We start from the raw sequence: 15,304 nt of genomic DNA, 5'->3' as shown, positions 1-15,304 counted from the left end.
TCCACAATTTTCTTTCGGAACCATTTTAATGTTACGGACTTGAAATGGCTTTCATGAAAATGCAATTAATCATAGATAGCTAAATAGACAGTCGCTGTTGAGATGTTGAGAATTTCTTGGCTGCAGCCAGTACGATTGCCGTGATCGCGAGCAGAAATTCACCGAATATCGGACGGAAAAGCTCCGACAAGGTCCATTGGACTGATTGACACAAATCAGCAGCGGGCATCTTGCAATTTGTTGAGATGCTAGACTGAGGCCCGGGGTTCTTTTTCCGGCCGCCTCTCTCCCATCATCTCAAATGTAGGCGCAAACTTGGACATCTTCCTCAATGCAGGGCCCCATTTAATAAATGCCAATGGAATAGGCACCATAATGAGGGCTAAACATCCCAAAAGAGTTCCCGCCCACTGGACGCCTAGATTTTGGAACAACTGCTTCGAAAAGAGAGGAAACGCTGCTGCTACACTAGACCGCATCATTGTATTGGCGGCGAAAACGGATGCAGCACTGATTCCCAAGTTAGTGTTAGTGAACATTGGCTCATTCTAGATTGACTTACAATGTCAAATATGAATCTACCAAATAGTTGAAACACTGCAGGAAGATGACATAGATGCCGAAGCCGGTTGCGACACCACTGGCCGTCGGGGCCATCCAATGGATCGATTTCGTCCATCCGGTCCATCCAAACCAGAATAATCCGACGGTAAAGCAGATTCCGCCAAGAATGGAAGGCGGCAGTCGCCACTCTGGAATCGGAATGTTGTTATTGGCGGCAAGCTTCTTGGCGTATGCCCTCTGGTCGTAGAGGATGTAGGCTCCTGCCAAAAGCTCTCCGATGATCAGTCCAATAAATGGGAGACTGCCGACTCCCAGGTTCATGCCATGCACACCTTCGAAGACAACAGGGTAAGCACCCAAAAGTGCGTAAATGAGACCATAGACAAAACTCATCCAGAGGGATATCTAGAGTGATATTAGCTTTTTTCAAGACAAGGGCAAATTGTACTTGATTGTACTTACCAGAAACACAATAGGCTCAGTAAAGAGCATCCGAAATGGTCGACTGAAGTTATTTTTGATCAACTCCTCCCAATCAACCTCGACTTCCTCCTGTCGGGCACGGATACCCCAATTATGTGTTTGTCTTCGCAAAATCCTAGCCTTTTCCACGAGAACTACAGGAGCGTAGGTTTCTCTGTGGAAGAAAAGAAGAAGGACAGTGGCCAGAAACCCCATGAAGGATGCAATATACATTGTCCATCTCCAGCCTAGAAATGACATGGTAATAAAGCCACCAATGAAAGGTGATGCAAATGGACCGATAAACACTGCCATGGCAAATATGGCAATTGCAACTCCACGATTCTGGTTATTGTAAATGTCGGCAAATACCGCCGGCACAACAGAGAGGGGGCAGGCTGCGAAGAAACCGGCGAAGAACCGAGTCAACATCAGAGTCTGGATGTCTTTGCTGGTCGCCGCACTGATAGTAAAAATCGAAAAACCGAATAGTCCGACGAACATTGGCCATCGACGACCAATCAATTCACTTGCCGGGGCCCAAAGGATAGGGCCCGAAGCAAACCCCATCACGTACAGGGTCACTCCAAGAATGGCCACTTCAGAACTGACGTGAAATTCAGGACTGACCTCTACCACAGCAGAGGAGAAAATAGCACTGGCAAAGGAGGATGCAAAACTGGAATATGCTAACACAGCCGAAATGACAAGTTTCCGTCCGAACGGCCAATTCTGGGGATGTAAAGGGTCATTGGCATCATTGAACTCTACTAAGTACTGCTCAGGGTCCGGTAGATCGGGAGGATACGGCTTGCCAGCCCCAAGGGGTAGCCATTTCTCGCGTGGTGCAGGACCTGGGCCTGATCCGACAGTAGAGCGATGTTGAAGTCGATAGGTGTTGATGCGTTCTAGCTCGACTTGATTGAGGCTGGTTGCGAGGCGACTGAGGGTATCGGAGTGGATGGCCTCGTATCCGGATCCTCGCTGTGTCTGAGTGGCGGTTGTACTCAGCTCATCGCTTTCACTGGTGCTAGTCTCACGATAACCGGGCTGAGAGGAGCTGCTTGGCTCCATGGTGGTGAATCAGACGGCATGGACTGGGTGCGAAGGCAGGTAATGGATATTGAAGATATTTGACTGGAGGGGTATCTGAATCCGCGTACCACGGTACCTGCGCCTGGAGGTACCATTTTGTTCACTCGAGTCAATCGTCGAGGGCGTCATCAAGTGACCATTTCCCCGGTTGGTCCGTTTTAGTGGTCGAACCAAGGTATTGACATTGGGTTTGGATCTCGAGACTTATAGTGTTTGAAATATTGTTGTCAGGTCTACTGGACGGTCGGATGGTTGCAAGGGATATTTTCTGCAAGGCAGAGCCCCTTGCGAATCTGTTGCGAAAAGAAATGATGACGTCACGGTTTGGATGTCATGCTTATCGATAAAACGCGTTAAAGAGGATGGATGAGCTCTAGGTTAATTCACAATTTCTTCGGAGGAATACATTTTGAACACCCGATTGAATAGGATTTGACATGGGGTACCCTTTCTATTGATCTCGGAGACTGCAATCCCCGATACTATGAAAAGGATATAGATCATTTGAGTGTCCGTGATTAGCCCGGCGGTTGTTCACCAGCTTTCCAAAATCCCAATTTTCACCTAGGAAGACTTTTTGGCTTTTGTGACCTGCTGTCTAGTGCCTCCAGTCTCGCCAAACACTAGTTCGTCCCTCTCCCACATCAGTTCAACAGCTGCTCCGGCAGGACCAGCAAATACCGTCAGCAATCCGACCTTGAGGAGCAGACCTGACCAGCACACGGTGCTTAAAATCTGCTTATGGGCAACGGTATATAGTTTCAACGCCCAGAGCAGGATGCCGGCGGATCCGATCATATAATCCCAGCGCAAGAAAAAATGCACTCCTTCTGCCACCGTATCTACCGTCTGGCCGGACCATGGAAGCGGAACTGAAAACACGTTCGCCGGATGCAGAGCGTCAAGGAATCGGTCATTGTATATGACGGGGACAAGGACTGAGGACAGAGACAGAGTCCACGAGACCAGGTGCGGGACGGCCGCATTGAAAAATGCAAACGCGTAAACCCATCGCAGACTGGACATGGAGGCACGGTGGTTATTGGGGAAAAGCGGAGATAGAATGAAGTAGGAAAGAGTCGCCAGAATAGAGACATAGGCGGGCCAAGGCTGCCAGATTGCGATCGCAATTTGCTTCAAATCCACCGAGATTAAGGTTGGCGCGGGCAGCACCATCGCGTGGGTTGGCACCATGAATCCAATTATAAAAATTAGAGGCAGAGAAACCAACACAGCACGCGGAACGCGGATGTTGTCAGCATGGGGCCGTTTTGCTGTGATGGAGCAACCCAGCTGAAGTCCGCAAAGCAGGGGAGTTGCAAAAGCGAACGTAAAAACCTGGGCCATCAAGCCAAAAACGGCGGGACTACATGGACCATCAGCACTTGAGCTTCGCAAAGCCACTCTGAAGTTACATACTAAGCAGCAATTGTTCCCGTGTTACCCTTTCTCCAGGACTCCACGACAACAAGAGTCCAAGCAGCTCCGAAAGTTCCGGAAAATCCGACACTATGCAGCAACAGCGTGGCATTCTGGCCGTCCAGAGCGGGATAGAAAAAGGTCGTCAATATGGTCAGCAGATGATCTACCGGCTCGACGCCAGTATACACTGTGCGCAAAGGCTCATTGGCGCCTGGCAGTTTCCCGGAGGCGACAGACTTCTCGGCGAGGGCATTGAGTCCATTGACGAATGAGAAGTAGAAGATCGCGTAGAACACGAGCGCGCTGAGGGAAAACAGAACGTATCTCATGGTGGCGGTCGTAAGAATGTGTTCGTCAAGTCATTACACGTCGATTTGGGGAGTCGGAACGTTTAAATGTCCGCCACAGGGATCATATGGCTTGTGCGACCAACCGAGGCTTGGATCGAGCCGCAGCTCCCGGGCGGTTTGATGTAACCGATCCCCCGGTCGATCCCTGGCGGTTTCACATGGCAAATGTGGAGTCTTGACATACTGCATACCGAGATAGTATTAGCGGGCCATTTAGTGATCAGGAGGATAACTTATTCCGTGTTTACATATGCCATACTTTGTTGTATTTCGCACTTCCTATCAAGAGATCAGTCAGTTCTTAGCAGAGAAAATGATCCACATTTGAATTCGAACGGCGGCTGTTATGACGGCATACTCGGAAGCTCGGGCCACTTTATGCACGGTCGGTGTCTGTGGAACTGAAGGTATAAGAAGGGACGTTGGAAACAGACACCCTCCGTGGAGATTTCTACACTCCATTCACAAGATTCCTACACCCCACTCTACATTTAGACTAGGATAGTAATTAATTTGTGAGCCGTACAATTTAAAAAGAATATAGATCAGGGGTACTTGGAGTATAGAGGTTGAAATGTTTATGTGGGGGGAGGGGGGAAAGCCCACATTCCAGTAGTAGCGCTTTGTATATCCCTCCACCGTCATTGTTTAATAGACCTCGCCGTCTCCTATCGATTTCCTTGTCTATAGCGACTCAATCATTATAAGAAAAGTGATCCTTGATTGAAGCTATGGGTTCTCTTCTCTCCCTGAGTCCCAACCCCCCCCTAGTCGATCAATCACGTGCGATTTCTCCCAAACTCCCACCTCCAGTATCTTGGACTTTATAAAATAATGTATACAATTTTTGGCTTCATGAATTTCAGTGCGGGGATTTGAGACTTGTAAATAATATTATTGCCAGGGCAATAACATTAGAAATGCCAAGGTGAATGAATTACTTACAAAGTAGTCTAAATGTAGAGTGGACTGTTAATCTCCACAGGGAATATACGTCTCCAACGTCCCTATAAATATGTCATGTTGTCTTATAGCCAGCATGTTGCAACTATCGCAAGAGACAGCTAGACACGGGTTAATTTTTGGCCGCCTGGATTGATAATCCGAGAGATTAGAAATCAGAGTACTCATGATGTCGCCTTGCGGGCGGGGTTAACGCGAAATATATTTTGACGACGAGAGCTCACTGACGAAGTCAACAGTCAAGCGACCACCATCATGCCTCAAGAAATCCAGTCCAAATCAATCTACCATGGTCTTCCAATTTTTCCTGATGACACTGAAGGGTTAACGGCAATCGTTACAGGTAGCAATGGTATATCAGGCGCATACCAGCTCAAAGTTCTCTGCGAGTCCCCTCGTCGGTGGAAGAAGATCTATGCATTGTCCCGGCGGCCTCCACATGGCTCATGGCCAGGCAATGTCGAACATCTATCGGTTGATCTTTTGCAGCCACCAGAACAGGTTGCAGCGCAGTTAGCGGAGAGAAACATTCGCGCTGACTATGTGTTTTTCTTCGCCTACATCCAGCCGGTTCCCCGGGACGGAGGAGGCATATGGAGTGCGGAAGATGAGATGGTCAGACTCAATAGTGAGTGACAATTCTTGAAATCGAAAATGGTTACACATCATAATCTCACTGACATCTGGCAGAGCATTTGCTCTCGAACTTTCTAGAAGGCCTGGAACTGAACAACACAATCCCCAAGCGGGTCTTACTGCAACTAGGTGCAAAATACTATGGTTTACACCACGGCCCTGGTATCCCCCCACAAGAAGAATCAGATCCTCGGATTCTGATCGGACCAAACTTCTACTACGACCAGGAAGACTATCTGCGATCATTTACAAAGAAGCATCAGATCGGCTGGAACACAACTAGACCCTCCCATATCGCCGGTGCCGTGCCCGATGCTGCCATGAATCTATGCTATCCCTTGGCCGTTTATGCTACGATACAGAAATACCTCAACAAGCCTCTCGAGTATCCTGGGGACCTGATCGCGTGGGAATCACATACCACTATTTCCACTGCACAGGCCAATGCATACCTCGCCGAATGGGCCGTGCTAACCAAACAGGCCGAAAATGAAAGCTTCAATGCATCTGATGACTGTCTATTTACATGGGCGAAGTTTTGGCCTCAGCTAGCCAAACGATTTAAGATGCCATGGACAGGTCCCGATACAAGCGACGACGCTCAGTATCGGACCATCACATCCCCAGCCCCACCTCCGCGTGGTTATGGTCCTCCGGGAAGATCTCGCTATCGTTTCACCCTGGCTGAATGGGCCAAAAAGCCCGAAATCCAGAAGGCTTGGTCCGAAGTCTCTGAGAGACATGATCTCCGAGAGAAAAAATTCCGAGAAATCGACCGGATCTTTGGTTTCACAGACTTGGCCATTACCGCAGGTCAGTCAATTATGCTAAGGTAGGACTTAATTTTTCTTTTCTACAATCTACCTGAGGGCTGCTAACCATTGTCATTGCATAATTAGCACGACCAAGGCCAAGAAGATGGGGTATTTTGGGTTTGTTGATTCGGTGGAGTCCATGCTTCGCGTAGTGGAGGAGTTTGCCGAGATGGGAATGATTCCAGAGCTTCCTTAGCCGGTTCTGGAATAGCATCCGGCACAGATTTTCTTTGTATTTTCAGTGGTTCTTTCTACAAGGCGAATAATATCAGAGACCTTTGTCATAGTATCAGTGCACGTGATGCGGGACAATTACTGACCGCCCTCCGTCCCTTTCGCAAACATCGTTTATTTTCGTTTTCCCTTAAATATAACTACGCAAAGGGCAGGCGCCAGACTTTTTGCATCTCTCTCGCTGCTACCCTGCTCGGTCCACTATTGATGTTCGCCGGCTCCGTTGCACCCTTCTTTGGATTCTGGGACCGGCGTGTGCCTTCCCATCCTCTGTCAACATGCTGCGGGACGCGGACATAGATTCCCTGAACAATCACGTCTCATCCCTATCCCGGGAAAACGAACAGCACCATGCCAGCCTCCAAAATTTGCTCACCCAGTTTCGGAGCTTGCTGGATGATTATAGTGCTTTGAAGAGCGATTACGAGGAAGTTAAGGATGGCAGGGAGAAGTACAAGAAGCAGGCCCGCGGTCAGGTAAGAGCTTGCCAAGCTGCCAAAAAAGGTATAGAGAGCTAATGGGGCCACAGGAGCGCAATCCGTTTGTGCTAGTTCTTGTTGATGGCGATGGTTACCATGTACGTTTAGAATGGGCCTGTCTAATGCCAGGGGTACTGACGACCCCACTTAGTTCAAAGAACACTTCGTCAAGGCCGGCAGTGAAGGCGGAATTAATGCGGCTCGTGAGCTGAGTGACTCGATCAAGGAACTCATGCATTCGACAATGGGAGCTCAGGCAGACCAGTGCCGGATTATGGTTCGCGTCTACGCCAATCTGCTCGGATTGTCCAAAGCCTTCGCTCGCGCTGGGCTGTCGGGGCATGAGGCTCGATCCCTGTCTCCGTTCTGCGCTGCGTTCACGCGAGCACAGGATCTATTTGACTTTGTAGATGCTGCGGAAAAGAAGGAAGGAAGTGATTTCAAGATCCGGGGTGAGTTCCAGTGACTTATCGAAAGCGTTGGTGTCTTTTGCCTTGCTAAATCCTGCCTTACAACAGAAATGTTTCGACTCTTCGCAGATCTCAACCAATGTCGGCATATTTATTTTGCGGGATGTCATGACACTGGATACGGCTCTCTATTGACTCCCCATAGGGGCAGCGACCGTATCACCCTTATCAAAGCTGCCTCGTTCCATCGCGACTTTGAATCTCTAGGCCTTCCCATCAGGGAGTTGCCCTCTGTATTCACCTCAGCTCCTCTAGCCAATACCAACGGCAGCATTAAACCGACTGCCTTAATCAATGGCAAACCCAAGCTTGTCCCGACTGCTTCGACGGTTAAGCTGGTCTGTAAACACTTTCAGAAAGTAGGTAGCATTTTGGCCCTCCGTTGTGTGCACACTTTCTGACTGACACGGAACAGGGGATCTGCAAGTTTGGCAATGGTTGCAACAAACAGCACATCATGCCCGACCAACAGTTGTCTCATCCTCACGAAGAAGAGAAAAATGCCTCTAAGCAGCTATGGTCCGCCCCATCGGTTGTCGGTCGCTCTGAAGAATTTTTTGAAACCACGCTACCTCTCTCAGGCCTCAAGTCGAAGGAGTTCATTCCCGTGAATAAAGACGGAGACCGCATCGACACTTATTGCCCTCCTCCAAGCCAGGAAGCGTTTGACGAATACCACCACCGGGCCAAGCTCCACAAAGTCTGCAACAGCTATCATCTTTCAGGAGTATGTGGTGACATGAGCTGCCCTTTCGACCACAGTGATGTCTCCGACGCGATCATCGAAGTTCTTAGACACATACTACTTCAGCATCCTTGCTCTCGTGGTCGCGCTTGTCGATCCATAAAGTGCTACTTAGGTCACATGTGCCAGAAACCTGGCTGTAAGGCTGTGAAGAGCTGGCAATGCCGCTTCAATCAACGTGGCCACACTCTTAATCTGCAGGTCGCTCAGTGGGTCACGCCTATCGAACATCCTGACATGGAGCCATTCTCCCCCAGCGGCAGCTCTGCCGGAGACACCTCCCCCAGCACTATCTACTTTGGCTAATAACGACAAAGCCTAAGCGACTATGCCGTAATGGCTGTTCAAGTCCAGTCCCGACTACTATTTAACAAGTCTCGCTTAGCAAGCAACATTGGATGAGTATTGAAAACGGAGGTTGTTTGACTCGAAAAGAAGTAAACGTGAAGAATTATTAGAATGGTTAGGAAGAAGTTAGGAGGCACAATTTGTGGGTTCTGATTGGGCGGCTGATACATCTGATTCCTGTTCCAGTTTCCTCACAAATACTATATGAGTCGTCAGATTTATGTACGGCAAACGGCTCAAGAAATGAAGAACTTGCATGGTTTTATTGCCAGCCTTTTCTTGAAGGTAGTTCGATTCTTTTCGGACTTTCCGAGATGATCGAGCGATGATCATAAATACATAGTTTCAACCAGCAGCGTCTGATGAAGGGAGGCAACATGCGATGGGGACATTTTGCTCCTTTGAACAAGATCAGTCAGGAAGTAAAATGACACATATTTCTCGAATACAATTATGGGATTGTCTTTACAACGAAGCAGGCACGTTCCTGGGTACTTCTTATTTGGGAACTAGTCATCATAAAAAGAATTTGCCCCTGGCCGTTCTTTTCCTGACAAAAGCATTCAGGTAAATACCCTAAATCGTTGTCAAGCATCACTGCTTTTCTCATTTAGCATTTTTGATTCTAAGATAAGCCTCCTGGACTTCCTCCCGAGTTCCCATTAAGTCTAACCATCCTTTGATCATAGGGTACTTCTCCAGAGAAAGTCCAGCAAATGAATGTTGTCTAACCCAAGGTTCAAAGTGATAATCGACAGCCGTGACTCGGCCCGGAATAATGCTCTGACCTTGAGACTTGTCCAGTTGTTCTTCCAGAACATCATAACATCGATAAGTCTGAGAAGTATAACGTTCGAGGGCATCATCATTCTTCTGGGAGTGATAGTGTCTAAAGTAATCAGTCTGCCTGGCAAAACATGCCACACAAAGGAAGGATATGCCAACCGGAACCAATTTGTCTGACCCGTCATTGGACCTAAGGTCGATAACAAGAAATACTCCCATTTCTCGAAATCTACCAGCTCCTGTGCTGAAGTACCAGGAGGGCCAATCGTGTTCGCCTTGTCGTACACTCGACGTATATAATTCATACAAGCCCCAGATTCCCACGAGACAACTCCCGTATTTGGGTCTTCCAGAGCCGGCACTCGGCCATTTTCGTTGATCTTCAGAAAAGTAGTGCCCTTGACGCCGGTGTTTGGGTCATCGCCGAAATCCCACATCTTGATTGTGAAAGGAACTTTCAGTGACTCTAAGGCCATCGCCACCTTGATAGGATTCGGGCCCGTCGCATGGGCGTGTAGAATGACAGGCTTCATATGGGCGGCCATCTTTCTTGACCAGATTGATGCTGCAAATTTCTGGTGTGCAAAGATTTGGTCTAATGAAGCGATTGGCACCCACAGATGGCGGGGGGTGATTCCGCGATGATGTAATAGGGGCAACCGATGCCATCCGGCGAAATCGGAGAAATAGGGAAGCTTGCTTGAATTTAGGCTGATCTATTAGCAATGATTGTGGCTGCTATTCTTTCTTGCTTCGGCGCTAGACACCGAGGGAGCTTTAACCGTAGAACCGGTAGCTAAAATTGAGTTAGATATATTCCATCAATAGTGTGCTTGCATTTCGAGCCGGAGACCTGAATAGGCAAACCTCTTTAGCGGAAGAGAAATTAGGATGCGGGGTTGAAGTGGTAGATAAACAAGCTGTAAAAAAACCTTCCCACAGTGCTTTTTTATTCAATTTATACTTATTTCTATGAAAAGCCAGTCGAAATTCAATTGGTGGCATTAAAATTTCAGTATGCTACTTCCGACAATGTTATTGTTTATCCCTATATGGCTGGGAGTATTTTCATTGCCAGCAGCATGGGGTTGGAGATCCATTGAGACAAGCCCTTCAAGTAAACTCTCCACAGAAGGAAATGGCCTACAAAATCTGGTCTGAAACTTCTCTGCTTGCTACTGGGTCTTAAAATTCTCCTAACAACCAGCCATTCATGATAGGTAACATGGGACATGCACTCCTTGTTCATTCGTGGGGAACGGATTATGATCTACTCCGGCGAGTTTCATCCATTCCGACTCCCAGTACCCGGCCTCTGGCTCGATGTCTTTCAGAAAATCAAAAGCATGGGATTCACAGGCGTTTCATTTTACGTGGACTGGGGCCTGATCGAGGCTAATCCAGGCCACGTCGTGACCGATGGAATCTGGAGTCTCGAAGAGTTCTTTCGCGCCGCTACGCAAGCAGGTATCTATCTCATTGCACGCCCGGGTCCATACATCAACGCGGAAACCTCTGGGGGAGGAATCCCGGGATGGGTTTTGCGAAGCGAGGCAACGATCCGATCTTACAGTCCCGGATATCTAAACAAAACTGGGAATTACATGTCAACAATTGGCCATATAATTGAAAAGGCTCAAATCACACATGGCGGACCAGTGATAATGGTACAGCCAGAAAACGAGTTTTCGACTTGGCCTGGAGTCACGGACTTTCCGACTCAAATGAATCGAGAGTATATGGCCTTCGTGGAGAACCAACTCCTCGATGCCGGAATAACAGTTCCCTTGATTGTAAATGACAACGAAGTAAAGGGGTACTGGGCTCCTGGATCAGGGTTGGGGGCAGTGGATCTTTATGGAATCGATGCATATCCACTTCGTTACGATTGTGAGTAAAGTTTTGCAAACCCAGCTCTCGGAATGATCATGAGGCTGTCGAAGGCTGACAATCAATAAGGTGCAAATCCCAGTGTGTGGCCAACTTACGAATTTCCGCACACTTGGCAGATAATTCACCAGGAAGAGAGCCCAAACACCCCATTTGCGATTGCCGAGTTTCAGGGCGGATCAGGAGAGGGATGGTTCGTAAACCAGTAGCTTACGATCAAGAAATCTCCTTGCTGATAATGTTACAGGGGTGGAGTCGCCGAGGAAATGTGTGCCGAGTTGATCAACGAAGAGGCTATCCGGGTTGTATACAAAAACAATTACAGTTTTGGTGTGAAAATCTTCAATATCTATATGGTAAGCCAAGGCAGCTCGATTGAGAAATTGATGAATCTCACGCGGGGATTAGACGTATGGTGGCACCAACTGGGGCAATCTTGGATACATGAACGGCTACACATCCTACGATTACGGTGCAGCTTTGACTGAAGAAAGAGCCATATGGCGTGAGAAGTACAGCGAGGAAAAGTTGGAAGCCAATTTCCTCAAAGTGTCTTCAGCCTATTTGACGGCAACACCTGCCCTTGGAGTCAACGGATCCTATGGCGTTCCAGACACAATCGCGGTAACTCCACTCAATGGAAATGGCACGGAAACAAACTTCTATGTTATAAGGCACGCCGATTTCAGCTCTGTCAACAATACCCAGTATAAGATCACAGTCCCGACCAGCGTCGGAAACGTGACTATTCCTCAACTCGGAGGAAGCCTGTCGCTTAACGGCCGGGATTCGAAATTCCATGTCACAGATTATGATATGGACGGCATCAATTTGGTCTATTCCTCTGCAGAAATATTCACTTGGGCTCGTGGATTTGGGCCTGCTCGTGTCCTGATTCTCTACGGTGGTGCAGACGAAATACATGAGTTCGCTCTCTCGGGTCATCTTGAGAAACCTGCCTTGGTCGAAGGAGACGACGTCACAGTCGATAAAAAGGGGCCTACATGGATAGTACAATGGCAGGTCACACGAAAACGTCGTGTCATCCGACTAGCTAACCTTGAGATATTGCTCCTGTGGCGAAATGATGCTTACAACTACTGGGTTCTGGAGTTACCAAGTTCAGCACCGATCGGGAATTTCTCGTCCCCATCCAAGGGTCTAGCTGTGGTGAAGGCTGGCTATCTCGTTCGCACTGCAGAGCTGGTCGATGAGCAGCTTAGTATTTCCGGTGATGTCAATGCAACTACGGAGATTGAAGTTATCTCAACTCCGGCAAAAAGCTTGGACGGAATCATTTTCAATGGTGAAATGCTTAAAGTCTCAAAAACCGACATTGGAAAACTGTCGGGGAATGTTGCCTTTCAACCTCCCAACATTCAAATTCCCAAGCTACAAGGCCTGAACTGGAAGTATATTAACTCATTGCCTGAGATTCAGGCGTCGTACGACGATTCAGCCTGGACAACCTGCACCAAAGATTGGACCCACAATCCACGAGAGCTGAGTACACCCATGAATTTATATGCCATGGATTATGGATATCACACAGGTTCTCTGATCTACCGTGGCCATTTTGTTGCTAATGGACACGAATCAAGCCTCTGGTTGAATGTATCTGGTGGTACGGGATTTGGACATTCTGTTTGGCTGAACAAGACGTTCTTGGGTTCATGGACCGGGTCTACATCCGATCAAACCATTGTTTACAATGTATCGATTCCAGAGACTCTGTCTGTTGACAATTCATACGTTCTGTCAATATTGATCGACAATATGGGCCAGGACGAGGAAGCACCAGGAACAGACGTGATAAAATTTCCCAAAGGTATCTTAAATTATGGCTTGTCTGGCCATGATCAATCTGATATTTCTTGGAAGCTGGCGGGCAATCTTGGCGGCGAGCAATATGAAGATCTGGTCCGTGGTCCACTCAACGAAGGTGCCATGTATGCAGAAAGACAAGGATACCACTATCCAAAGCCACCGGATGCAGATTGGAAGGCTTCAAATCCCATAACGGATGGCGTTTCTCAAGCTGGAGTCGGATTTTACACGACAAGATTTCGACTTAAGATTCCAAATGGATGGGATGTGCCCATGAGCTTTATTTTTAATGGCTCTTCCGTCGACAATATCAACAGTTACGATACAGGACGCAATTACCGATGTCAACTCTATGTCAACGGCTACCAATTTGGGAAATACAGTAAGTTCTGGGAGAAGATATTTGCAGTTTTACGCTGTCCATTTACTGACTAGTAAATAGTCAATAATATTGGCCCTCAGACATCCTTCCCTGTTCCTGAAGGGATTCTAAATCATCAGGGGGACAATTATATTGCACTGACTCTCTGGGCTCAAGACAAACAAGGTGCAAGGTTGGGAGGTTTAGATCTGGTACCGACTTCCATCATTCGGTCTAGCTACACACGGCCAGGGCCAGCTCCCCAACCAGCTTGGAAACCACGAAGCAGGGCTTATTAGAAAAGTCAGGTTTTAGATAGTCATATCCGTAAGGGATTTTTTCCCGTCACGTCATAAAGTAAAAGTATGTACATCAGGACAAATTCATATGCATGCAGACCGGAACGAGGAAATTTTGTGAAAATTTCAACAAAGCAAATACTGATTGGCCAAATGAAAAGATCAAAAAGAGATCGCAGCGACCAGTGCATCCATGGCTGAACTATGGGTCGAGGCGTCCACCGACGTGACCGGACCAGACCAGTCCACACCAAATTGGTTTTGCGAGTTATGATCGTTCTCCGAAATGCTGTTTGCACAGCTATCGATCACTTGTTTGTACAGACTGTTTGGCGTCACGCTCTGTAGCATATTCAGGTTCCGGATGAATATTCCTTTGAACTGAGTGCCGTTAGGCTCACAATCGCTAGGCTCACATTCTTCATGGATGACCATGTTGGAATCAGCGAGTGTTTTGATAGCAGCCGTCGCAATACTGTTGGCTGAGTTGAGATAGGAGCTATTCGGGGCAGCCTTGTTCAGCTCCACGAGACCGCCGAGTACAACTCCTTGGTTATATGACCATCTGAGAAGAATGTCAGACTTCCAAAAACTGGAATAACATTATCCGGCTAGACTTACACGGTCTGGCCATTGTTCTGGCAGCTGGTTGTAAGTCCATCATTGATGGTTCCATTGTTGTTGATGAAGCCTTGGGCAGCAAACCAGTTCCATTGCTTTTGCGCCCAGTCAACATATTGGTCTTTGCTTGCAGGCACGCGGTTGGCCAAGTGTGCTGCAATGGACAGGAAGAGCTCATTCGTAATTGAGTTGACATAGGTGCTGGTGGTACTCCAGTAAATGCCGCCGTTGCCGCAGTTAGTGCCCCAGCTTGCGCTCTGCCTTCGTTTTAGTATATTCTTTCACGTACGTTACACAGGAATTGAGAGTTCCATGGAGGTAAATATCATACGTACCAGGCTCGAGAATATTCCCTCCGCTAGCTCCAGATAGCTCGGCTCGTTTGTGACATCGTATGCAGCAATCCATGCAAGGGCCCACCATCCGTCGTCATCGTTCGCCCCGTCCAGCCATTGCGAGACATTGCTGCTAGCAGCATTGGATACGATACGCCTCGAACGTCTGGAGATGCGTGTATTCTGAGAGCCAGGATTGGGGTTTGATATCGGGGCGACTTGAAAGGTGTTTTTGAAAACATTGGTCGCCGTGTTCATCACAGACGAATCAACAGCAGCAAGGTCTGCGATGACCGTCATACAATTGGCACCGTTCCACCATCCGCAGGTGTCCCAGAGGCCACTCGTGGAATTGTACCAGTTCTGGAGGGTGGCAAGAGCAGCTTCGGCTCTTTGCGTTGGATCATCAGCCAAGGTGCCGCGGGCTAGTAGCAATGATCCGAGTACTGGTGCCACAACGGCATGGGGCGAAAACAACATGATGAGTTAAATTATATCGAGAAAACTACCAATTCCCGGAGTCAACGAGTGAGTGGCTGCTATTCCTTTATATGTTACATTTCCATCCATACTGTAGCCCGTCCAGTTCCTAGTCGCATAAT

At 48.0% G+C, this 15,304-nt stretch overlaps 7 protein-coding genes across 7 annotated transcripts; 3 read left to right on the top strand and 4 right to left on the bottom strand.

Moving 5' to 3' along the window:
- Positions 1-248: 248 nt before the first annotated feature.
- On the bottom strand, positions 249-2,100 carry N7510_006155 (MFS transporter; the record flags this gene model as incomplete). Its single annotated transcript, XM_056978081.1, has 3 exons — positions 249-510; positions 563-969; positions 1,027-2,100. The coding sequence occupies 3 exons, from the start codon at positions 2,098-2,100 to the stop codon at positions 249-251; spliced, it is 1,743 nt and encodes a 580-aa protein (XP_056834113.1).
- A 585-nt stretch (positions 2,101-2,685) lies between these two features.
- N7510_006154 (uncharacterized protein) lies at positions 2,686-3,872 on the bottom strand (the record flags this gene model as incomplete). Its single annotated transcript, XM_056978080.1, has 2 exons — positions 2,686-3,487; positions 3,541-3,872. 2 exons carry the CDS (start codon positions 3,870-3,872, stop codon positions 2,686-2,688), a joined length of 1,134 nt encoding a protein of 377 aa, XP_056834112.1.
- A 1,239-nt stretch (positions 3,873-5,111) lies between these two features.
- On the top strand, positions 5,112-6,503 carry N7510_006153 (SDR family oxidoreductase; the record flags this gene model as incomplete). The annotated part of the gene is made up of 3 exons (XM_056978079.1): positions 5,112-5,484; positions 5,547-6,324; positions 6,392-6,503. 3 exons carry the CDS (start codon positions 5,112-5,114, stop codon positions 6,501-6,503), a joined length of 1,263 nt encoding a protein of 420 aa, XP_056834111.1.
- Positions 6,504-6,819: 316 nt separating this feature from the next.
- Positions 6,820-8,541, top strand: N7510_006152 (uncharacterized protein; the record flags this gene model as incomplete). The annotated part of the gene is made up of 6 exons (XM_056978078.1): positions 6,820-7,017; positions 7,071-7,118; positions 7,172-7,472; positions 7,539-7,849; positions 7,906-8,217; positions 8,365-8,541. 6 exons carry the CDS (start codon positions 6,820-6,822, stop codon positions 8,539-8,541), a joined length of 1,347 nt encoding a protein of 448 aa, XP_056834110.1.
- Positions 8,542-9,266: 725 nt separating this feature from the next.
- N7510_006151 (Glutathione S-transferase/chloride channel C-terminal) lies at positions 9,267-9,902 on the bottom strand (the record flags this gene model as incomplete). Its single annotated transcript, XM_056978077.1, has 1 exon — positions 9,267-9,902. The coding sequence occupies one exon, from the start codon at positions 9,900-9,902 to the stop codon at positions 9,267-9,269; it is 636 nt and encodes a 211-aa protein (XP_056834109.1).
- An 813-nt stretch (positions 9,903-10,715) lies between these two features.
- On the top strand, positions 10,716-13,746 carry N7510_006150 (glycoside hydrolase family 35 protein; the record flags this gene model as incomplete). The annotated part of the gene is made up of 5 exons (XM_056978076.1): positions 10,716-11,259; positions 11,329-11,452; positions 11,507-11,615; positions 11,668-13,468; positions 13,529-13,746. 5 exons carry the CDS (start codon positions 10,716-10,718, stop codon positions 13,744-13,746), a joined length of 2,796 nt encoding a protein of 931 aa, XP_056834108.1.
- Positions 13,747-13,908: 162 nt separating this feature from the next.
- On the bottom strand, positions 13,909-15,182 carry N7510_006149 (putative glycosyl hydrolase; the record flags this gene model as incomplete). Its single annotated transcript, XM_056978075.1, has 3 exons — positions 13,909-14,311; positions 14,368-14,624; positions 14,703-15,182. 3 exons carry the CDS (start codon positions 15,180-15,182, stop codon positions 13,909-13,911), a joined length of 1,140 nt encoding a protein of 379 aa, XP_056834107.1.
- Between the last annotated feature and the right edge of the window lie 122 nt (positions 15,183-15,304).

This window comes from Penicillium lagena (assembly GCF_028827675.1).
Source record: "Penicillium lagena strain IBT 129212 chromosome Unknown utg000003l_segment0_segment0, whole genome shotgun sequence".
Classification (NCBI taxonomy): Eukaryota; Fungi; Ascomycota; class Eurotiomycetes; order Eurotiales; family Aspergillaceae; genus Penicillium; species Penicillium lagena.
The sequence above is the reverse complement of the archived record's forward strand: the minus strand, read 5'-3'. Positions and strand labels throughout refer to the sequence as shown.